A 24,684-nucleotide genomic window follows, 5' to 3' on the forward strand; every position below is an offset into this window, starting at 1 on the left:
TTAACGTGAACAACTGACTATCCAAAAATCTGCATGCGCAAAGCGTGAGCAATTTGCGTTCTATTTCTTACAGTTCGCCCAGCGATGCTATTACTTTCATGGCTGTTGTTATGGTAAATAACTTTTTTAGCCGTGGCCTCGGGGCCGTCGTGGCTTGTTCAGGGGTCCGAATGACGGGGATCTTGCGTGGCTTGCCTCGGGTCCTTCTGGCCGACCGCGGTGATCTGGATGTCCCGTCAGGGGGAGAGCTCTGCCGCAGCGTCGGGGAAGAGGCAACCTCTTCTCGCACCTGCACACTGGTCGGGTCGGAGGCTCGACCCGACCCCTCCGACAACCAAGTTAGCGGCGTGGAGAGGATGGTGGAAGAGGGAGTGCTTCTGTGTGAGTTGTGTCCCCCCCTCACCTGTTTAGGGTGCCAGAGTATTTATAGGGAAGCTTACTGTCACCTGATGTACCCGCCTGTGTGAGGCGGGGTCGCACCTCTGATGGCGTCTAACGCCGTTACTGGCGTTGCGTGGAGAACCGGATCGTCGCAGGGTATGGGCGAGGGTCGGTAGTCGTCCTGCACTGCCGCGGTCAAGCGTGCGGGGTCGGAAGTCGTTGCTTGATAGCGGGTGACGTCAGCACGAGTCGAGTCAGCATTATTGCCTTCCACATCGGGCAGAGTGGCACCCACGTGGGGCCGTCGTCGTGACACATCATGTCGCCATTATTTCCCCTATCATATTCCCCCCCCGGAAGAAGCTATGCGTCGGTTGTGGCAGTCGGGGGAGGGAGTCTGAGGCATGGCTTCGACTCCTGGTGTCGCAGCGGTCTCAGGCGGCATGAGGCCGAGCTTGTTTTACGCAGGCGGGGTCTTCGGGCAGTATGCGGCCGAGGAGCGTGACGTAGGCGGGCTGACCACGCTGGTGTGACTCGGGCATTATGCGTCCGAGGAGCATGACGCAGGCGGGCCGACCGCGCTGGCGTGTCTCGGGCATTATGCGTCCGAGGAGCATGACGCAGGCGAACTGACCGCGCTGGTGTGTCTCGGGCATTATGCGTCCGAGGAGCATGACGCAGGCGGGCTGACCGCACTGGTGTGTCTCGGGCATTATGCGTCCGAGGAGCATGACACAGGCGGGCCGACCGCGCTGGTGTGTCTCGGGCATTATGCGTCCGAGGAGGGGCCTGAGGCGACAGGTAGCCGAGGAGGTACTTTATTCTGGCTGACGATTGATCGCTCAAGCGTGCGCGGGCGGCTAGGTTCTCTTTTTCCTGGGGAAGATCAAGGGGCCGCCCTCTCCCGGGGTCGTCGGGTTTCGAGGCCGACATGATTAGCATCTTTAAAGCGGGCGCGGTTAGCGCTTCCGAGGCTGGTATGATTAGCGCCTCCGTACTTTGCACCGCACTGCAGCTGGTTGCCACGTCAGGCTGTATTTATGGCGAGGTGACGCTCTTGGTCTTCGCAGCGCACTTTGGGAGGGGAAGGGTTGCCGTTTTGGCGGGATGCAGCCTGCTTATAAGTAGCATGAGGCTAGCCGCTGGGGGGTCTCTTCATCTCTTTTCGTCGTGCTACTTCGTACTCCGTCGTTTTACTCACACCAATCGTTCCTTCTTTTCTTGCTAAAGGTCAGTAAGAATGGTGTCTCCCTCTTCCCATTCGTCTTCTTCTTTGTCGAAAGCCGGGGAGACGGCGACTTCGTCGAATCCCACCTCGTCATCCGACGAGAAGACGGCCCGGGCCCTTGAGGCCCTGATGTGGCCGCACAACCATGACTCCACCGTGGGCGAGTCGTCGCTAAGCCTCCTCCGAGATCGCTATGGCATCCCGAAGGAGTTTGTCCTTCTTGCTCCTGAGCCCGGTCAATGGGCGTATGACCCGATTCCTAGGGGCTTCGCCCTCACCCTTGATGCTTTCGAGGCCGGGCTACGCCTCCCCTTGCACGCCGTCATAGTCTCCTGTCTTTCCTGGTGGCGTATCTCCCCGTCCCAGATGGCGCCAAACTCATGGCGCTATCTGGTGGCGTTTCTGGGGGAGTGCCATTATGCCAACATAACCCCGACCCGTGCCCTCTTCCTTTCCTGCTTCCGTCTTTGTAAGGGGTCGGGGGGCTACCATCTGTCCGCCCGAGCGGGTTTCCGAGTGAGTGGGGCCCCTTCCAGTAATAAGGGGTGGAAGGAGAGCTTCTTTTTTGTCAGCCGCTCGAGGGATTGGGGATTCGGGGTCCGCTGGGGGGCACATACGATAGACAACACCGCCCCGGTTTTGGACGACGAGGGGTGTCGAGAGCTCCGGAGGCTTAGAGAGATCCTCCCGGCCTCCAGCGCCATCCGGAGTATGTCTGAGCGGTGGTTGGTGGAGGCGGGTCTTAGCCCGGTGCCTCTAGGTATGCTTCAAGGGGCGGTTCTTTAGGGGTTTTTCTCTTTTTCCTCGTGGACTATTCTCTTAACTGACCGTTGTTTTGGTCTTTCTTCGCAGAGATGGTGCTTCTCGAAGCCCTGTGTGGAGGAAAAACTTCTTCGGCCGCGTCGGGCCGTTCGCCTTCCGTCGCCAGGGCAGGTACGAGGGAGGCCCCCGTGGATGTCGAGGCCGGTCGACCTCGGAAGAGGGCGCGGGTGCTTCCGGGCGAGGGTCCTGAGGCGGTCGCAACTTCGGCGGCGGAAAGCACCGTAGCACTGGCGGTGGAAGCCGTCGTGGCCCCGGCGGCTAACGCCGCGGGGAGCCTCGGAGAGGGCGAGGCCAGCACGAGTGGGAACGCGGCGGTGGAGGCGCCTCGCCAGCCTTCGATACGCGAGCTCCTCCATCTTCCGCCCGGGAGAGAGGACGAGCCTTACTTGGCGTGGGAGGTGGGCGCTCTCCCGCGCGGCGTGACCACCGATCCGTTAACGGGCCGGTGGGACGATCTCACCCGGGGCAGTCGGGTGTGGGCCGACGGGGATTGTGCGGCCAGATTCGTCCGCGGAGGGCTTCATCCCGACATAGCTCGGGATTTGTATACCCTGTCCTCCGAGGTCTTGCTTAGCAAATCCGCTAAGTCACTGTTGTGGGTGAGTGTTGTTTCGTCCTCCTGTTTGTATGCTTTTGGATAGGCTTTGTTTTGACTTTGCCCTTTCCCCAGGGCAACCACTATGTTGTCGCGCTGATGGACCGCGTTTGTGACGCGGGACGAGTTATCGCCGCCCTGAGCAGCCGCAATGCCGAGCTCCGGAGGCAGGCGGATGAGGCTCGGGCTGGAGCGGGTCCCGAGGCGGTCGCGGCGGTCGAGCAGCGCGCCTCGGATTTGGAGGCGGAGGTGACGCGCCTTCGATCTGAGCTCCAGTCGTCCGCGGAGCGGCTCGTGGAGTTCCAGGCGCGGCTGGAGACGTCCGAGGAGCGTAATACGGAGCTCCAGATGCATTTGAGGGCGTCGGTGGCCGAGGCTCGCTCAGCGAGGACGGACTCTCTCGAACTGATCCGGCGCCTCAAAGAGTCGCGGGCCGAGGCGTAGAGGGCCTCCGTGGCCCTTGATGCTGAGATCCGCCAAAGGCCAGGGAAGGAGAAGAAGCTGATCGAGGACTACAAGGGTTCCTCGGGCTTCCAGCTCGGCCTTGTTCGGACCGGGCGGGTCTCGTACGAGTATGGGTATCGGGTTGCCCTTGCTCGTTTCAAGGCGCGCAATCCTGACTCGGAGGTCGTAGAGGATCCCTTTGGTTCCTTCCCCGAGGATCTGGGTGTCAACATGCCAGCTGAGGTTCCTTTTGACGACAGCCCAGATGCCCCTGAGGAATGAAGACCTCTGTACTTTTTGCTTTGTTTTGTAACGCGCTTTTTTGAATAAACATGGTCTCTCTCTTCTTCTCAATTGACTGTCTGCGTTTTGGTATGGCTCTGTCTTTGGCCAAGTCTCTTGCTTACGGAAAGAACCTTTTGAGGTTTTGGGTGTTCCAAGTTCTTGGCAGGGAGTGACCCATCACCGTGGTGAGTCGGAATGTCCCGGTTCAGATGACTTCGGTCACCCGGTAAGGGCCTTCCCAGCTGGGAGCCAACTTGCCTCGTGCCCAGGTCGAATCGCTGACCTCGGTCCTTCGTAGGACTAGGTCGCCTAGTTTGATGGGTCGAGGTCGTACCTTTCGGTTGTAAACCCTCGCGACCGCTCTTTTGTAAGAGAGGGCTCTTACGTGTGCGTCGGCACGCCGCTCCTCCAGCAGATCGAGGGCGGCTCGAAGTCCTTCTTCTGAGGCTTCCTCGTCATAGCTTCATGTTCGAAGGGTGGCGATGGCTACCTCGGGTGGGAGGACAGCTTCAGTTCCGAACGCGAGGCTGTAAGGGGACTCTCTAGTCGCGGTTGTGGGAGTGGTGCGTAGCGCCCATAGCACGCTTGGGAGTTCATCCGTCCAAGCTGATCGAGCCGCGGACACTCTTCTTTTGAGCCCGTCTAGGATGGACCGGTTGGTCACCTCCGCCAGCCCGTTTGTCTGCGGGTGAGCCACCGAGCTGAACCTTAGCTGGATTCCGTGGTTCGCGCAGAACTCCCGAAACTTCCGACCAGCGAACTGGGGCCCATTATCTGTGATGATGGTGTTCGGCAGGCCGAACCGAGTCACCAAGTTCTTCCACACGAACTTTTCTATTTGTCGTTCCGTGATTGTCGCCAACGGCTCGGCCTCTACCCATTTTGTGAAATAATCTACGCCTACGACGATGTATCTCTGCTATCCCGAGGCTGGGGAGAAGGGACCGAGGAGGTCCAAACCCCATTGCGCGAATGGCCACGCGCAGTCCATGGGGGTTAACGGGACTGCGGGCAGCCGGGGTGTGCGGGCGTGTTCTTGGAATGAGCTACACCGTTGCACGTGGGCCTTTGCATCCTGACACATGGTCGGCCAGTAGTAACCTTGGTGGAGTATCTTATGTGCCAGGGTTCGCCCGCCGATGTGTTCCCCGCAGACCCCTTCATGGACCTCAACCAGGACGGTCCGGGCTTCGTCGGGCTCTAAGCACCGTAGGAGGGGGTATGAGAAGGACCGCTTGTAGAGACGTCCACCCACCTCGGTGTACCATGCATGTGCGCGACGTAGGCACCGAGATGTGGCTTTGTCGGGCGGGAGAGTCCCGTCCCGTTTGAAGCGGAGCAGTTCTTGTACCCAGATGGTAGGCGCACTACCCGAGGCTGCGGCTGCGATTTCGATTGCGCGGGCGGGTAGCTCCTCGACCCCGGGCCTGACTTCGGGGGCTGGTTTTGATGCCAGCTTAGCTAGTGTGTCGGCATGCTCGTTTTCTCCCCTCGGGACGTTAAATAATGTAAAATGAAGGAACTTGGCGGTCAGGTTCTTTACCTGTGCCAGGTATTTCGCCATGGTCGGGTCGCGGGCCTCGTATCCCCCGTTGAGTTGCTCGGCCACCAGCTGGGAGTCGGTGAGGACGCGGATGGCGACCACCTGCATCTCGAGGGCCAACCTGAGTCCTGCCAGAAGCGCCTCGTATTCCGCCTCATTGTTGGTGGCCCGGAACCCGAAGCGGAGGGAGCGCTCGAACGACCGCCCGTCGGGAGCCTGCAACACCAGCCCCGCGCCGGCACCTTTTGAGTTGGCTGATCCGTCGACGTGCAGGACCCAGGCCTCGGGAAGCTGTCCGAGGCTCTCGTCCCCGATCTGGGTTAATTCCGCGATGAAGTCGGCCACGGACTGGGCTTTGATAGCTGTCCTGGGCACGTATTGAATGTCGTGCTTGCCGAGCTCCACCGCCCATTTGAGAAGCCGTCCAGCAACATCGAACTTAGACAAGACCTGACGAAGCGGCTGGTCCGTAATGACCTCCACCGGGTGAGCCTAGAAATAGGGGCGTAGCTTCCGGGCGAACAATATGAGCGTGAGCGCTAGCTTCTCGATCGGTGGGTATCGCTCCTCAGGACCGTTGAGGACGTGGCTGACATAGTAGACCGGGAGCTGCTCACCAGAATTTTCCTTAACCAGGACGGAGCTTACTGCGTGCGGGGAGGCAGCTAGGTAGATGCTCAACTTCTCCCCGGGAGAGACTGAGGCAAGCCGAGGGAGGTTGGCCAAGTGTTGTTTCACTTGCTTGAGGGCTTCCTCGCATTCTGTCGTCCATTGGAAACCTTTCGGGTTCTTCAGCGCCCTGAAGAAGGGGAGGCAGCGATCGCCTAATCGGGCAAGGAAGCGGGACATGGCGATGAGCTTCCCGTTGAGGCGCTGCAGGTCTTTGATCGTCCGAGGTGATTACATATTGATGATCGCCTGGACCTTCTCCGGGTTGGCATCAATTCCTCTTTCGTGTATAATGAACTCGAGGAACTTCCCCGACGTGATGCCGAAGGCGCACTTCGCGGGGTTGAGTCGCATGCCGAACTTGCGCAACATGGCGAATGCCTCGGTCAGATCGGCTAGGTGGGCTCCGGCCTCTTGGATTTTCACGATCATGTCGTCGACGTACACCTCCATGTTGCGCCCGATCTGGTGGGCGAACATTTTGTTCACCGTTCTCTGGTATGTTGCCCCGGCGTTCTTTAATCCGAAGGGCATGACTGTGTAAAAGTAAACCCCTTGATCGGTGAGAAAGGCCGTGTGCTCTTGATCTTCGGGCGCCATTCTGATCTGGTTATATCCCGAGAAGGCGTCCATAAACGAGAGGCGGGCGTGACCTGCCGTGGCGTCGACCAGCTGGTCGACCTTCGGAAGGGGATAACAGTCCTTCGGGCATGCATTGTTGAGACTGGTGTAATCAACGCACATCCTCCAGCTTCCATTAGCTTTTTTGACGAGGACTACATTGGATAGCCATTGCGGGTATCTGGCTTCTTTTATGAAGCCTGCCTCCAAGAGTCGAGCTACTTCTTCTCGCACGGCTACCTGCCGCTCTGGGGCCTGCCTTCTCAGCTTTTGTTTTACCGGGCGGGCGTCAGGTGAGATACTGAGGTGATGTAGGGCGACTTTCGGGTCGACGCCTGTCATGTCAGAGGGCGACCAGGCGAAGACATCAGCGTTCTTCTGTAGAAGGCCGACGAGCTGTCCTCGTTCTTGCTTGGGTAGCTCCGACCCGATCCTAACCGTCTGCTCCGGCCGATCCTCTAGCAGCGGCATAGCGATGGTGGACCCCCTCGGCTCAAGATGGGGGGCCGGCTTCTGCGTTTCCCGAGGGTCTGCCAACGGCGATTCGGTCCTGGCCTTCTTGTGTAACGAGACGACGGTCAGGTAGCAGCGTCGGGATTCTCGAGGACTTCCTGTGATCTCTCCGGTCCCGGCGTGGGTCGGGAACTTCACAGTTTGGTAGTAGGTCGAGATGACGGCTCTGATTTTGTTGAGGGCCAGCCGACCGAGAATGGCATTGTACGCGACGGGGAGGTCGATCACCAAGAAGGTGGTCATTACTGTCTTCGACCTCGGCGGGGTTCCCAGGGTTAAGGGCAAAGTGACCGCCCCTAGTGGTGAGATTGAATCACCGGTGAATCCGGTGAGCGCCGAGGATATCGGCTTCATGTTGTCTCTGGATAGGCCGAGTTTCTGGAAGGCGTCGAAGTAGAGTATGTCGGCCGAGCTCCCGGTATCGACCATGATTCTTCTTACCTGTGCATTGGCGATTCTGGCTGATATTACGAGCGCGTCATCGTGCTCGGCCAGTTCGGATGTCCAGACCAGGAAGGTGACGTCAGGCCCGGGCGCGCGTCTGGGAGCTTCGGCTGAGGCAGCTCTGGCGTACGCCTTCTTTCTAGTCATGGAATCCCCACCAGACGTGGGGCCGCCTGTTATTACGTCGTTGTGTCACTCGATGGGACCCTTTGGGCGTGGCTAAGGTTCCTTGTCTGGGCGGAGGTACTGGCCGAGGTGCCCCCTACGGATGAGCTCCTCGATCTGTCTCTTTAGCTCCCGACACTGTTTAGTGTCGTGCCCACGTTTCCGGTGGAAGCGATAGTACTTCGATTGGTCTGCCAACGCCCACGGACTTCTCATCGGGTAAGGTTCTTTGAGCAGCCCCTTCTCCCTTATGTGAAGGAATATTTCCGTTCGGGACGAGTTCAAGGCTAGGAGAGGGGGCCTCAAAGTCGACGGGTCGGATCGGTCCAACCTACGCCGAGATGCCGCGGGTTGCTGCTGCCGAGGCGGCTCTGGCTTGGTCCCTTTGTGTCCCCCGGGTCTCCCGGCCATCCATGCTTCCGCGGCGACGAACTGGCTCGCACGTTGGAGCATCTCGGGTATCGTCGTGGGAGGTCGCTCTACTAGGGACCAAAATAACCTGGAGGGCCACAAGCCTATCATGAAAGCCTGCATCAATAGAGAAGGGTGAGCATCCGAGAGCCCTCGGATCTGTGTCGTAAAATGGTTCAGGAAGTGGGAGAGGGACTCATCCTCCCTTTGGTTGAGCCCGAGGAGCAATGCCACGGACGGCTTCGGGCGGGCGTAGGCGAGGAAGTTGAGCTCAAAGTCCCGGGCGAGCTGGTCAAAGGAAGAGATGGTCCCGGCCTTGAGGCCGTCGTACCATGCGCGGGCCGGTCCCCTCAAAGTCGTTGGGAATGCCCTGCACATCAAGGCGTTGGAAGTCCCATATAGCGCCATTTGGGCGCGAAACGTGGCTACGTGATCCGCGGGGTCAGTGGCGCCGTCATAGGCGTCCAGGGATGGGAGTCGAAAGTGTGGTGGGATGGCTTGATCTTGTATTTCGGGTACGAACGGGGACCCTTGGTATCCGTCCGCTCCGGGCTCCCCTTTCGACCTGCGAATCTCTTGTTGCACTTCGTTGAGGCGTTGATTGAAGAGATGCAACTGGGCTTGCAGGGCGTTCGTCGGGTTCGCAGACGGCCGTTCGGGCTCCGGGCGACTCGACGTGCCTTCCGCCTCCCGGTCCCCGAGCTGGGCCGTTTGGTTTCGAGGCGACAGAGGGGGCTCGGGGAGCGACGTGTGCATCCGGGGGGCGGGTTCTCGTTGTTGCAGAGGCCTGGTTGCATGTGGGGGCGTTGGCTGGGAGGCAAGCTGGATGATAGTCTGCACCACGCCCGCTAGTGCCCGCACTTGGTGGGCGAGATCATGGAAGGCTTCGGGCGAAACAGGTGGTGGGCCGACGGGGGCGTCGGGCGGCGACAAGCCCGAGTCATTGAACAGCTGCCAGTATCGCTCCGAAGTCGTGGCGGGGCGTTCGTCTCGGAGCTCCTCCCGCGAGGGATGATCCCCTGGGGTCCTGACTGGGCGCGACCCCGTAGCTGCGGGTTCGCCAAAGTGGGTCTGCTGATCGGTCGACATTCGGGCCCTCCTTCTAGCGCCAATCTGTTATGGTAAATAACTTTTTTAGCCGTGGCCTCGGGGCCGTCGCAGCTTGTTCAGGGGTCCGAATGGCGGGGATCTTGCGTGGCGTGCCTCGGGTCCTTCTGGTGGCCGACCGCGGTGATCTGGATGTCCCGTCAGGGGGAGAGCTCTGCCGCAGCGTCGGGGAAGAGGCAACCTCGTCTCGCACCTGCACACTGGTCGGGTCGGAGGCTCGACCCGACCCCTCCGACGACCAAGTTAGCGGCGTGGAGAGGATGGTGGAAGAGGGAGTGCTTATGTGTGAGTTGTGTCCCCCCCTCACCTATTTAGGGTGCCAGGGTATTTATAGGGAAGCTTACTGTCACCTGATGTACCCGCCTGTGTGAGGCGGGGTCGCACCTCTGATGGCGTCTGACGTCGTTACTGGCTTTGCGTGGAGAACCGGATCATCGCAGGGTATGGGCAAGGGTCGGTAGTCGTCCTGCACTGCCGCGGTCAAGCGTGCGGGGTCGGAAGTCGTTGCTTGATAGCGGGTGACGTCAACGCGAGTCGAGTCAGCATTATTGCCTTCCACATCGGGCAGAGTGGCACCCACGTGGGGCCGTCGTCGTGACACGTCATGTCGCCATTATTTCCCCTATCAGCTGTAATGCTTTGTTCCGAGTGCAGAGGAAGGGAAGAATGCGTTAACAAAGGATTGGTTGGTTGGCATATAAAAATCTGCATGCGCAAAGCGTGAGGGCAAAATGTCTAAGAAACGGAGCCTGCCGCTGGAGGTGGTGAGATGACTGTAAGTTACACACGCCACGGTTAAGCTAATGCAAAGGTAAGATGTTGGTGAGACGAACTTTAGCTTCATATGTAGTTAGTTCCCTTTGATTGAATGAGAAATAACTTCGGGAGATTAACATTGTCGAGAGGAACTTTAGCTTCATATGTACTTGCCTTTGAGTGAAAGAAATAACTTTGGGCGATAAGCATTGTCGAGAATCTCACTTTGATCATCACCCATTAAGATTTCCCATTATAGCAGTCGAGATTTCCCAACTACATGAGGAAATATTGTTGTTCTATTGAGGAAAATGAATTATTGAAGAAGAAGAAACATTGTTGAAGAAGCTAGAATGTATTTCCATGCAAGATGGTGCACCAATCTTGGATCGATGCAAAGCAAATAGTTTACGAGAGAGGTTTTTGGGTAGGGCAAGAGCATATCGCTACTGCTACTGTTGCGACTGCGACAACGACGGCGACAGCTGCAGCAGAGGACAAAGCTGCAGCAATGGAGAAAGCTATAGCAATGCTATAGCAGAGGAAGAAGCCGTAGTAGAGGAGGAAGTTGCAGTGATGCTACAGTAGAGGAGGAAGTTGCAGCGATGCTACAGTAGAGGAGAAAGCTACAGTAGAGATGCAGTAGAGGAGGTAGCTACAGCAGAGGATGTAGCTATAGTAGAGGAAGAAGCTGCGGTAGAGGTGCAGCAAAGGAGAAAGCTGCAGTAGAGGAGGAAGCTGTAGTAGAGGTGCAGTAGAGGAGAAAGCTACAACGATACTACAGTAGAGGAGAAAGGTACAGCAAAGGAGAAAGCTATAGTAGAGGAGAAAGCTGCAACAGAGATGCAGCAGAGGAGGTAGCTACAGTAGAGGAGAAAGCTACAATAGAGGAGAAAACTGTGCTACAGTAGAGGAGAAAGCTGTAATAGAGGAGAAAGTTGCAACAGAGGTGCAGCAAAGGAGGTAGTTGCAATAGAGGAGAAAGCTACAGTAGAGGAGAAAGCTGTAATAAAGGAGAAAGTTGCAACAGAGGTGCAGCAAAGGAGGTAGTTGCAGTAGAGGAGAAAGCTGTAATAGAGGAGAAAGCTACAGCAAAGGAGGAAGCTGAAGCAGTGAAGGCGTCACACGCCATATAGCAGATGGCCATACAACGGACGAAGAGGGGAGTCCGATGAGACACCTGCTCTGATACTATATTGAAAAGAATATAAGATAAAATGAATTATTGAAGAAGCTTTATTGAAAAAACATTATTGAAGAAGCTTGAATGCATTAACATGTTCCTCTCTAAAGGATTTTCTTCAACAAAATAGATGATTTCCCTCAACAGAATAGAGAGATTTCTTCATATAATTAGGAAAATCTTATCTGCTATCACTTACATGTTTAAATAGAGAGCACCATATTAACAATAGTCTCTCTTTCGTTTCACCTTGAGCTCACAGTAACTTATCAGAAAATTCCAGTACCCCCTAATTTCTTCATAGATGATACCATCGACATTGTCACATTGCTAAGACTGTTGTAACCTATGTGAAGTGTGGTAATGATAGAGAAGGTAAAGAAGAAAATGGTAGAGAAGGTAGTGGTCTTAATGGAGGCCACCATAACATATATATATATAGATATATATATATCTCCAAACCTGTCTATCTTATCTCATCTCAGGTAATCTTCTCTGGGACAAATGACTTCTTACATGGATACGGCTCCCCACAAGTTCCCATGGTCAGTTAGCAAGGCTGGACTTTGTTTGCATGCATAATGATGAGGTCAGGTACAATTATATTGGTAGTACAAGTTCCAGATAGAACACAGTGATTAGAACATTGTGATAGGAAATACCATCAATTTCTGCAACTTGACGCAAACATGGATACCCAACACAATATATATATATAGGAGCACCTTTGTTGTTTATTTGAATAGATCTGATGTTGCCCATTTTGCACCTTTGCTTCCGGAGAAGATGTTACAGTATTCGTCCCATTTCTTATGTTCTTAGTTATGGAATCTATAAATCGATATTTTCTTATTGCAGACCATAAGGTGATTGACAGGTACATGAAAAAGAGTAGCATCAAGGAAGATTTTTTTTTGTAGAAAATCTTAAAAGTGATTTATAGAAGAATCTTAGATGTGAGAAGAGAATATTTTTCATTGCGTAAACTAAGCAGTAGATCCTCTTTATGTAGAACAGTTTTATCTGTAGCTACTCAGAAAAATGATAATCCAAATGGTTATGTGTAATCATAACCAATAAATCCAATTGAAATATCGAAATTACATCTAACAGAAGTAAATAAAAATTAGAAAGGAAAGGAATAAGTAAATAAAATAAAAGATAAGTGCTTTTTTTTTGTGGTTTCCATTAAAATATCTAATAATCCCCACAATGCTCAAAATTTTTAATAAATTTATCAAAATTGTTCATATTGTGCAATAGGTAAAGTGTTTTAGATACTTCAACTTCTTCACACTTCCAAGTCTCGAAGAATATTGTCACACATATTATTGATATCTACGTTATGCTGTAACACATTAATTATTTATGAGAATTTCTAGAGATCGTTCAATTCTTTTGCCATGCTTTTAGATGGACATTCTCTTATAAGAGAGCTCTTCTCACGAATTTAAATAGTCATATCTTATGGATCGTATTACTTCGAATCATCTACTCTTTTATCCTTCTACATATGAGTACTATTTATCACAAAGATGAGTTTATGGTGAAACTCCTTCTTATATTATTGTAGTAATATGTCATCTGTGTTTCGTAGCTAATCAATCAATTTGTTATTATTATATTAAATCTCACTCTTATCGCAAAGGTGGAGTTCCTACGATTACAAAGTCCATAAAGGCCCTCTAGAATAAGAATAATAGTCATTTTGGTTTATGCCTTTACGAAAAGACAATTGATAATGAATAATCTTAATGCATATACTGATAAATATATATATCATGAACATTATCTTAATACGTATACTGATAAAAAAAAAAACAAATATCATCATTTTCATGTATTTACTCGATATTTCTAAGATTATAAAAGGCACACAGTATACTAATTATACATTTTAAGTTGCTTCCACGATAAGAAGCTTAAAGGTATAAATAAATGTCCAATGCACTGGGATTACATTTTCTGCTCTTTTCTTTGTCTTTGCAATCATATTAAAATGTCTTTGCAAAAGAAGAGACAGTAATCATGCTTGGAATTGACTAAAAATAATGGAATGCACTCCCAATTTTATACTACTAGCATATAAATAAATATATATATATATATATACACATATATACATATATACCCCATAAGGTCAAAAATTGTGCTTAATATAGACATCATTTAAATGAATGCACCTTGGTTTTTGCTTCCTATTATGAAGCTTTTAATTGTCATTTGTTCTTAAAAGACTATCATAGAAATTAAGTTTTGTGTATCTGACTTAATGAAAACACCAACATAAGATCACCTACGTGAAGTTTGGGAGATATAACAATCAACAAATAATGTAAAACAATGAGATATACCCATTAAAGTTGTTAGTCCTTTAGATATCTCTAGTTTATGTCAGTCATAGCAGCAGTAGAACCAACTCTGGGTGATATAATAGCGTCCGATAGAATAAGAAATGAATTTTTGAATTATCATAAGACCTCACCTTACCTGTGAGTGTTTTCTTAATCCTTTTCTTTTATTTAGGGTCTCCAATATCTGAAACATCGTTGTCCCATGCAAGCCATCAAAATGGCCAATGCATCTGCGATGTTCTTGCATCGAGTGCAACATTATTTTTTCTTTCCACGTTCCGCAACAAATAAAAGTGATGATGGACACATGAGCCAGCTAACTAGTGAGGAACGAAGTACATATAGATAATTTGGAGCTAGCAATCTCAGCTTCCATGAATCTAATAGTGTATGCATGCTACAAAGGATGACTGTTGAGATTTGATTCATAGTTATCTAGGTAGTTACAGAGTGATTTCAATAACTACCTCAATCATGATCTAGTAGTTATATGGTGATTTCAATAACTACCACAATCATGATCTAGTAGTTATAGGGTGGTTACAACTAGGTCTTATAAATAGGATCATAGTTCATAAAGCAAGGAATATAGAGAGTGTGCACTTGAGAATATCTTGTAAGTGTTCTTGACAATCCTTGTGTTTTAAATACTACATTAGTTTTCTTGAATCGAAGGGATTCTTTTTACTCGTATCATAGTATTCTGTTTTTTCCTTGCTCCTCCATTCCCAACATTAGTGGTATCAGAGCCTAATTTCAATCTGAACTGGGCATTATAGCTTTTAATGGCAATTCCATGTCTCAACCCCTTATTCCTATCTTCTTGGGAAAAAATTATGAATTTTGGAGTATCAAGATGAAGACTCTGTTCAAGTCTCAAGATCTTTGGGAGTTAATAGAGAATGGATATGCAGATCCGGATGAGGAAATCAGGCTGAGGGAGAATAGAAAGAAGGACTCAAAGGCATTGTTCTTCATTCAACAAGCTGTACATGAGACAATCTTCTCAAGAATTGTAGTAGCGACAACCTCAAAGCAAGCTTGGTTAATACTTCAAAATGAATTTAAAGGCTCATCAAGGGTGATTACGGTAAAACTTTAAACCCTCCGTCGTGAGTTTGAAATTTTGTTCATGAAAAACAATGAATCGGTGTAAGATTTTCTTTCTCGAGTGACTGAAATTGTTAGTCAAATGAAATCTTATGGTGAACATCTTTCTGATCATATAATTGTTGCAAAAGTTTTGAGAAGTTTAACTTCAAAATTTGATCATGTTGTTGCCGTAATTGAGGAGTCAAAAGATTTATCTACATATTCATTTGATGAACTAATGGGTTCCTTGCAAGCACATGAAGCAAGGTTGAATAGGTCATTTGAAAAAAGTGAAGAAAAAGCATTTCAGGTTAAGGGGGAGTCTTCTACTTCAAAAGAAGACAAAAGATCAGCAGGAAGAGGACGTGGTAGAGGAGGATTTCGTAGTAGAGGAAATGGAAGAGGAAGAGGACACTTTGATGAGCATATGAACAAGGGCAATCAAATTATGATCAAAAAAATTACAAGAGTGGAATTCAATGTCACTATTATAAAAAGTTTAGTCACAGGAAGACAGATTGCTAGAAAAGAGAAAAGCAAGCAAGCTATGTGGAGGAAAATGAAGAAAATAGTAAGTTGTTTATGACTCATTCACAAGTTCATGATATCTCAAATGATATTTGGTTTCTGGATAGTGGGTGTTCTAATCATATGTCAAGCATAAAATTAATATTTAGATATATTGATGAAACTCACAAGTTAAAAGTTAGTTAGACTTAGCAAGCAAATCCAAGTGGAAGGGAAAGGAACAATTGATGTGAAGACAAATCAAAGAAAGGTAAAATACCTTGATAATATTTTTTTTGTTCCTACTTTATCACATAATTTGTTGAGTGTTGGACAATTGATAGATGGATATTCAGTAATATTTGATAATGGTTCATGCACTATTAAAAATCAAAAATCTAGTTTGATTATAATAAATGTTTGCATGACGTAAAACAAGATGTTTCCACTTGATGTGTCAAATATTGAAAGGCATGTGCTTGTCGCAACTCAAAAGAATGAGTCTAGTTTATGGCATTTAAGATATGGATACCTTAACATTAAGGGTTTAAGGTTGTTAAATAAAAAAGGAATGGTTTTCGGATTACCCAAGATTAATACACTTGATGTATGTGAAGGATGCATTTATGGCAAACAAAGGAAAAAATCATTTCCTATTGGAAAAGCATGGAGAGCATCTAATTGTCTTGAATTAATTCATGCTGACTTATGTGGACCTATGAATATAAAATCATTTGGTGGAAGTCAATATTTTTTATTGTTTACGGATGATTATAATCGCATGAGTTGGGTATATTTTTTGAAACTGAAATATGAAACATTTGATAATTTTCGAAATTCAAGACACTTGTAGAAAGGCAAAATGGTAGACACATAAAGATACTTCGGACAGATAGAGGTGGTGAATTTTTATCTAATGAGTTTAATTCTTTTTGTGAAGAAAATGATATTCATAGAGAATTGATAGCACCATACACACCGGAGCAAAATGATGTAGTTGAACGTAAAAATTGAACTGTCGTTGAAATAGCAAGAAGTTTGCTTAAAGGAAACCAAATTCCAAATTAGTTTTGGGTAGAAGCAGTTGCAACAACGGTTTATTTGTTGAATATTTCACCAACAAAAGCTGTTATGAATCGAACTCCTTTTGAGGCTTGGTATGGTATGAAACCAAGTGTTAGACATCTAAGAATTTTTTGTTGTATTGTTTATGCTTTGGTGAATTCACAAAATCATCATAAGCTTGATGAAAAATCTGAAAAATGCATCTTAATTGGTTATTCCTTACAATCGAAAGCATATCGATTATATAACCCTGTTAGTGACAAAGTTATTATTAACAGAAATGTTATGTTTGATGAAAGGGCAAGTTAGAATTGGGAGACCAATAAAAGTGAAACACAAATGCAGATTCCAATAGAACTAGACACTCGGTAGAATCAAGTGACAGATCCTACTCCAACAAGTTCATCGTCAACCTCACCCAATAGCACTTCAAATTTTGATTCCTCAAATGAAACCCCTCCAAGAAATTTCAGATCACTAACAAAAATTGATGACTCGAAATTTGCTTTGTTTATTTCAGATCCAACAACTTTTAAGGAAGCAGTTGAAAAAGAGGAATGGAGAAAAGTAATGAAAGAGGAAATCAAGTCAATCAAGTCAATTGAGAAGAATAAAACTTGGGAGTTAATGGATCTACCGAAAGAAAAGAAAGCTATTGGATTAAAATGGGTGTTCAAAACAAAGTTTAATGCAGATAGAATTATCCAAAAGCATAAGTCTCGGCTTGTAGCAAAAGGATATTCACAGCAACAAGGAGCTTTAGATGATAGAAAGAGTACTTGCCTCGGATCGGGAGTTATATCTTGGGGTTCTAAAAAGCAAGCAACAACTGCATTGTCGACATCTGAAGCAGAATATGTAGCCGCAACATTAGCAGCTTGTCAAGCAATATGGCTTAGAAGACTTCTTGAAGATCTTCATCAAGAACAAAAAGAAGTAACGAAAATATTTTGTGACAAAAAAGCCACAATTGGAATGACGAAAAATCTAACATTTCATAGAAGAACAAAGCATATAGAGATATGCTATCATTTCATCCGAGATCTTATAGCAAGTGGAGCCATTATTGCAGAACAAATGAACAAGTTGCGGATATCCTCACCAAATCGCTTCCAGTTCAAAAGCATGTTTATTTCATGTCGCAAATCGATGTATGCAACTATGAATCAAGGGGGAGTGTTGAGATTTGATTCATAGTTATCTAGGTAGTTATAGAGTGGTTTCAATAATTACTTCAATCATGATCTAGTAGTTATAGGGTAATTTCAATAACTACGACAATCATGATCTAGTAGTTATAGGGTGGTTACAACTAGGTCCTATAAATAGGACCATAGTTCATGAAGCAAGGAATATAGAGAGTGTGTACACTTGAGAATATCTTGTAAGTGTTCTTGACAATCCTCTTGTTTTAAATACTATATTAGTTTTCTTAAATCGAAAGGATTCTTTTTACTCGTATCATAGTATTCTGTTTTTTCCTTGCTCCTCCATCCCCAACAATGACAAGATGAAGAAAGTTCCAACGTATGTAGGTAACTCAACCGAATCATATAAATCAAGTTGATTAAAAGGGTTTGGAGTATAGCATACTTATAATTACTTTTCTTTTTCGAAACAGATAAATATCAAACAATAGAAAAGAAAAAGACATCAATCCCTTGTATAAAAATATGGGCAAAGAATAAATGCATAGGATGTTGAGAATTTCAAATTTCATTAGAATCTCTCAAGATAGATGATCCACATATTACATTATGATTTCAATTATATTATTATCATTGTTATCATAATGATGTAAGCTAAATAAAATAACTTTATTAGTTATAAAGGAGAGATTATGTCAAAATATTTTAAATTACTTTCATAAATAATGAAAGCATTAAGGATAATACATTAAGTATTTCATGAATTACGATAAATTACGATCTCTTATCTAGCCTATATGTAGGCCCATGGCTACCATCAAGATTTATACATCCTTGATAAGGCATAGACTAGAAAACACGAATTGTTCTTGAGTAATATGGCTACAAACTTGTTCTATGGCAGGAGCTAATTTTAATTTTTTATCATATATTTAATTTATAGATTATTTTTGCTAACATTAGTTATATCAAAGCCATGCTTTATCCATATTGTTCATATTATAAAGTCCAAATCTAAAAGATTCCTTTGATGGAATCGATTTATTTGATACGATCATGAATTTTATTCTACTCGGTATGCTCTTGAAATTTTTTTCTTTTTATTTCATAATCGGTTTGCCATAATCATATTTTATAACCATTATATCATATATTTATTGGTTTTGTCAATTTGAAATCACTATTGAATCTTGGATTTTGATGATGAAATTAATTGATAAATTACTGATATAATCCATATATTGAGATAAGTATTATATGTTTAACTTCGATAATGAATAAGATATAAAGCAGATGTTGAGCCGGAGTTAAAGACCGAATGATATGACAAAGATTCGGATGATGTGTCGGAAGCTCATCGAGGGTTCGTCGAGAGCACGCCGAGAGTTCGTCGAGAGCTCACTGAGAAGTCATCGGGAGTTCACCAAGAATTTGTTAGGAGTTCGCCAAAGGCTTGCCGAGATTTCATCGGGAGCTCGCTGAGAGTTCACTAAGAGTTCATCGGGAGTTCACCAAAAGCATGCTAAAAGTTAACCGGAAGTTCGTCGAGAATTCGCTAGAAGAACGATTGACATACCGGACAAAGATTGCTTAGTTAATGCCTTGATCCTAACAATTGGTATCAGAGCAAGGTTACTTTCGATTTGTTTTAAAACCTAAGACATATGGCTTGTGCTAGCAATCATGAGGGTCATTCTATCACACGTCCTCTCATGTTCAATGAAACGGACTATACTTATTGGAAAACTAGAATGAGGATTTTTTTATTTATATGGATTTCGAGTTATGGAATATTGTTGAAAACGGATTTCAAAAGTCTTCTCTTCTAATGAACGATTGGAATGATTTGGAGAAGAAAACTTTCTCTTTAAACACCAAAGCTATGAATGCTTTATTTTATGCTTTGGATAAAAATGAATTTAATTGAGTTTCTATTTGTGAAATGGCTTATGACATTTGGCATACACTTGAAATCACACACGAAAGCACGAGTAGAGTAAAGGAGTCAAAAATCAATCTTTTAGTTCGTGGTTATGAATTATTTTGCATGAAACCAAACGAGATCATTGGAGACATGTACACCCGGTTTATGAATATCATCAATGGTTTGAAAGCACTTGATAAAAGTTTTTTAAAATTTTAAACTTGTTAACAAAATATTAAGATCCCTTCCAAAGAGTTGAGATCCTAAAGTAACCGCAATTCAAGAAGCTAAGGACTTAAATAACTTTCCACTCCAAGAACTTATCGGGTCTTTGATGACCTACGAAATGACATACAATGTACATGAAGAACTTAAGAATAACCTTCTAAAGAATAGGATGGATTTGGCACTTAGAACTCAAGAAGACAACTTGAGAGAAAACTAAAGTGATGATGATGATGATGATGATTTGGCACTTCTAACAAGAAAATTTAAAAAATTCATAAAAAGGAACAAAACTAAACATGACATTAAATACAAAAATAAACATAAAAATGACCAAATGATTTGCTATAAATGCAAGAAGCCGGGGCACTTCATAAGTGAATATCCCTAAGTGAAGAAGAAGCAACCGAAGAAAAAGAAAGCGCTAAAAGCTACTTGAGACGATTCGAGCAAGATGATGAGCCAACCAACAAAGAAGTTGCTAACTACGCTTTAATAGCACTTGGCGATGAGGCAAGTAACTCAATCGAAGCCCACTTATGCTTTGATGAATTGTTCAATGCTTTTCATGATTTATTTGATTAATGTAAAATAGTTAATAAAAAGTATAAATTATTAAAAAAAGAAGCTTACTTCTCTTATTAGTGAATTCAATAGATTAAATATTAAGCATGATAATAAAATATTGCCTCCTTATACAAAATGTGAAGAATTAGATATGCTTAAAAAGGAAATTTTGCTATTACATGAAACCTTAAAAAATTTTGAAATAGAGAGCAAATCCTTAAACATGATCCTTACAAAAAGGGATCATGTTCGTAGAAGAGATGGAATCGACTTTGTGAGTAACATTCACCAAAAGCCAACCATCTTTGTCAAAGGCCCAACTTTGCATGTTTCACCCCAAAACAAATGTAATTTTTATTGTAAATTTGGATATTATGCTTATAAATGTCCATTTAAAAGGTATAGTTCACTTAAGATCATTTGGATCCCTAAAGGAACCTTAAATAATTCAATGCAAAATGATAAGATACCCAAAGTTAAATAGGTACCTAAAAGAAAACCCCCTTTTTTGTAGATATATTTACAATCATAAGCTAGGAGCAAAAATGATATTTTGATAGTGGATGCTTCATAAAGCTCTCTAGCCAAAATAACAAAGAAAATATCATTAGAATTAGAACTATCGGTAACAAAATGATTTTAATTGAAGATGTTTTATATTCAATGAAATCATGCTTGATGATTTAATGATGTAATGATTATTTGAAGTCTTATGTTTTGGAATTATGTGTTACACATTTTATATTGATAAATCTTATTTTTCGGTTTTAAACGATGATGCATGTTTTTATTTGACATAAAAGATAAAGGCATGCTTGTATTAAATGAATCACAAACTCATAAAAAAAAGGGGACTGCATTATTCTAGAAAATGTCTCTATCCCTAAAATCTTATCAAGATTTCAATAATAAATTAATGAATCTAACTATGTCACTTTGAATCTATTTTGATGATTTGATAATTTAAATTTAAATAAGTTTTTATCCTAATCATGATCTTGCTTTCATAATATTTAAAACTTGAGAATTCTTATACATGAGTTCCTTTTTTATATTTTTTGAATTTCTTGACTTTTAAAATTGAGTCTTCTTTTTTTATATCGTTCACTTTTATTCCTTCTCTTTACAATTCACAAAAGAAGAGATCTGAATCATAGATAATTGGTATGTTTGATCTTTTATGAACTGATCATTTCTATAAGAATCCTTCCTCCTATTCATGAAAGTAGAACTTCGTTCGAGGAAATGAATATTTATGCAAATGAGTGCTTGTACCATATAATGATTGTGATCTTGCTTATCTCAAAAGAAAAGGAGGCAAGAGTACTTGCTTGCTGCATCTCAAAATAAAAGTAATAATGTTAAACAAAGAAAACAAACAACGATAACTTGAGCAAAACAACGCACTGACGGTGGCACCGCTAGGCTGGCGGTAGCACCACCAGTATGCACTAGTTGTAGGCAGTAGCATGGGCTTAACTAGCGGTACCACCACCCGCAACCCTACCCTATAAAAACTCAAGTTAGGGTCGACAATAGAATCACCCCCAACTCTCTCTACACCCCTCTAAACCTCTCCACACCCCTCATTCCTTTTAGAAAACCCTTATCCTTTGCAAAATTAATGATCAATCTCAAACCACCCCTTTGATGATCACAAGAAGATTAAACTACAAAGGTAATTCCTAAACCCAATTGGTTCTCTCATTCTCCATTGATTACTTGTTATTATTCTTTGTGATATATGTAGTCTCCATGACATCTAGAAGATCCTAAAGGGTCAAAGGAAAGAGGAGATTAGATGAAATATATGATATCATACTATTTGATTCCCCTCAACATGCCCTTAAATTCCCAACCTTTGAGTCTAGAAGTGTTCATAAAGAAAAATATGTAGATCTAAAAGAAATGAGTAATTTAGAACCAATTCAATGGTTTGCCAACTTAGATGTCCTTCTAATTCTTCAAATAAGTGAACTCATTTATCTTAGACTTACTTGTTTCTTTTGCAAGAAATCTAGGCATTTGAAGAAGGATTGTGTCAAATATCATGCTTAGCGTGCTAAAAAGGGTACGTTCCTTACTTTGGTTTATTTTGAAGTCAATTTAACTATAGTATCAAGAAACACTTGGTAGTTAGACTCCGATGCAACTACTAATATCAGTGTTTCAATGCAGGGTTGTCTAAGCTACCAAAGGCCCAATGATATTGAGAGATGCATTTATGTGGGGGACAAAAAATCGGTATATATGGAAGCTATAAGCACATATGATTATTATTGTGTATTAGATATTATTTGGATTTGAAATATACTTTTGTTGTACTATTATTTAGATAAAATTTAATTTTTGTTTCTTATTTGGACAAATCTAGTTATTCTTGTTCATTTAAAAATAATCAGTTTACTTTGTCTTTAAATTCAAATATGATTGGAACTGGTTCACTTATGGCTTATGACAATCTATATTTGTTTAATACTATAGCATCCTATCATGAATCCCTGAATGTAGAATTATGAGGTACTAAACATAAAATTAAAAATTCGAGTGTATTCTAGCACAAACGTTGGGGTCATATCTTTAGAAATATAGTTGAAAGACTTATGTTAAAATATATTCTTGATCCCATTGACTTAAAGTTTAGACGTTTGTGTTGAATGCATTAAAGGTAAACAAACTAAACCTAAGAGATCATGTACATATAGAGCTACGGACGTCTTAGAATTGATACATACGGATATTTGGGTAATTTCCTACACCTTTGTGAAATGGTCAACAATACTTTATATCATTCATAGACGATTACTCTAGATATGGATACCTATATCTAATATATAAAAAAATTTAATCTTTGGATATGTTCAAATCATTTAAAGCTGAAGTTGAAAATCAACTTAGCAAAAGGATAAAAAGCGTCGGATTTGACCTTGGAGGGGAATATTATGACAGAAATGACAACTCAAGTGAACAACGTCTAGAACCGTTTGCTTTATACCTAGAGTATGGAATTATCCCTCAATATACAATGTCATGGTCACCTAGTATGAATGGTGTAGCCGAAAGACGAAACTGCACACTTAAATATATGGTAAGAAGTATGATTCTTTAATCTACTTTGCTAGAGTCACTCTGGGGAGAAGCAATAAAGAGTATAGCTTACATTCTTAATAGAATACCAACTAAAGCAACTACAAAAATACCTTATGAGCTTTGGACTAGAAGAAAACCTAGTCTAAAACACTTTCGTATATGGGATTGTCCAATTGAGGTAAGGCCTTACAGGCCTAATGAAAAGAAATTGGAACCCCGAACAATGAGTAGTTACTTTATTAGTTATTCTGAGCGATCTAAGGGGTATAAATTTTATGATCCCAAATCAAGAAATATTTTTAAGATGGGTATTGCTACATTCTTTGAGGATATTGAGTTTGGAGGGAGAAATAAGGTTAAAGACTTTACCTTTGAGGAAGAATTGGTTCAGTTTGATTCAATTCATACAGTTGCCACTAATATGGCAAATTCAATACCTCAAAAGGATATAGTCATTTCAACTCTCATACAATATGAGAAAATTATTCATGAGGAATAAACTCAATATCCTCAAGAACCCATGCCACTAGAGCCAGCACCTTTGCGATGATCCACTAAGGAAAAGGGTGTCATTTCGAATGATTATATGGTATTTCACCAAGAATATAAAGTAAGTAGTGGTATAATGGAAGATGATCCAATCAACTTCCATCAAGCCATGGAGGATTCTAATTCGGATAAGTAGATTGAAGCAATAAATCAGGAGTATAAATCCATGCAAGACAATAAAGTTTAGGAACTTGTCCCGTTACTAGAAGGTGTGAAACCTATTGGTTGTAAATGGATTTTTAAACCAAAAGGGATTCTAATGGTAATGTGGAGATGTATAAAGCACGTCTTGTGGCAAAGGGCTATACTCAAAAGGAAGGAATTAACTTTAAAGAGACCTATCATGTTTCAACGAATGACTCTTTTAGGACAATTATGGCTCTAGCCATACATTTTTATTTAGAGCTTCATCAGATAGATGTTAAAACAGTGTTTCTCAATAGAAACATTGAGGAAATAATTTATATGGTACAACCAAAATACTTTATGTCAGGAGACCCAAAGAAAATGGTTTGTAAATTGATAAAATCTCTCTATGGGCTAAAACAGGCATCCTGTCAATGGTATCACAAATTTCATCAAGTAATTATCTCATTAGGTTTTAAGGTGAATGCTATTGATGATTACATATATCACAAATTTAGTGGAAGCAAATTTATTTTCTTGATATTGTATATGGATGATATTCTACTTGCCACAAATGATATAGGCATATTATACGAAACCAAGAGATTTCTATCCAAAAATTTTGAGATGAAAGATCTTGGTGATGCCTCTTTTGTATTAGGAATCTAGATACACCGAGATAGATCTCGTGGTATTTTAGGATTATCACAAAGGAGCTATATCGATAAGGTACTCAAAAAGTTTGACATGCAGGATTGCAAATCAGGAGACACCCCTGTCGTAAAGGGAGATAAGTTCAGTCTCAATCACTGCCCTAAAGGAAATCTGGAAAGTCAAGAAATGTAGAAGACTCCCTATACATCAACTATA

General features: G+C 43.9%; 1 protein-coding gene across 1 annotated transcript; it reads right to left on the reverse strand.

Annotated features, from left to right (window-relative positions):
- Positions 1–4,218: 4,218 nt before the first annotated feature.
- On the reverse strand, positions 4,219–6,147 carry LOC104000717 (uncharacterized). The gene is made up of 3 exons (XM_009422831.2): positions 5,893–6,147; positions 4,716–5,790; positions 4,219–4,628 (listed from the first exon to the last, which is right to left on the reverse strand). Exons 1-3 carry the CDS (start codon positions 6,145–6,147, stop codon positions 4,219–4,221), a joined length of 1,740 nt encoding a protein of 579 aa, XP_009421106.2.
- Between the last annotated feature and the right edge of the window lie 18,537 nt (positions 6,148–24,684).

This window comes from Musa acuminata, chromosome BXJ2-1 (genome assembly GCF_036884655.1).
Source record: "Musa acuminata AAA Group cultivar baxijiao chromosome BXJ2-1, Cavendish_Baxijiao_AAA, whole genome shotgun sequence".
Taxonomy (NCBI): domain Eukaryota; kingdom Viridiplantae; phylum Streptophyta; class Magnoliopsida; order Zingiberales; family Musaceae; genus Musa; species Musa acuminata.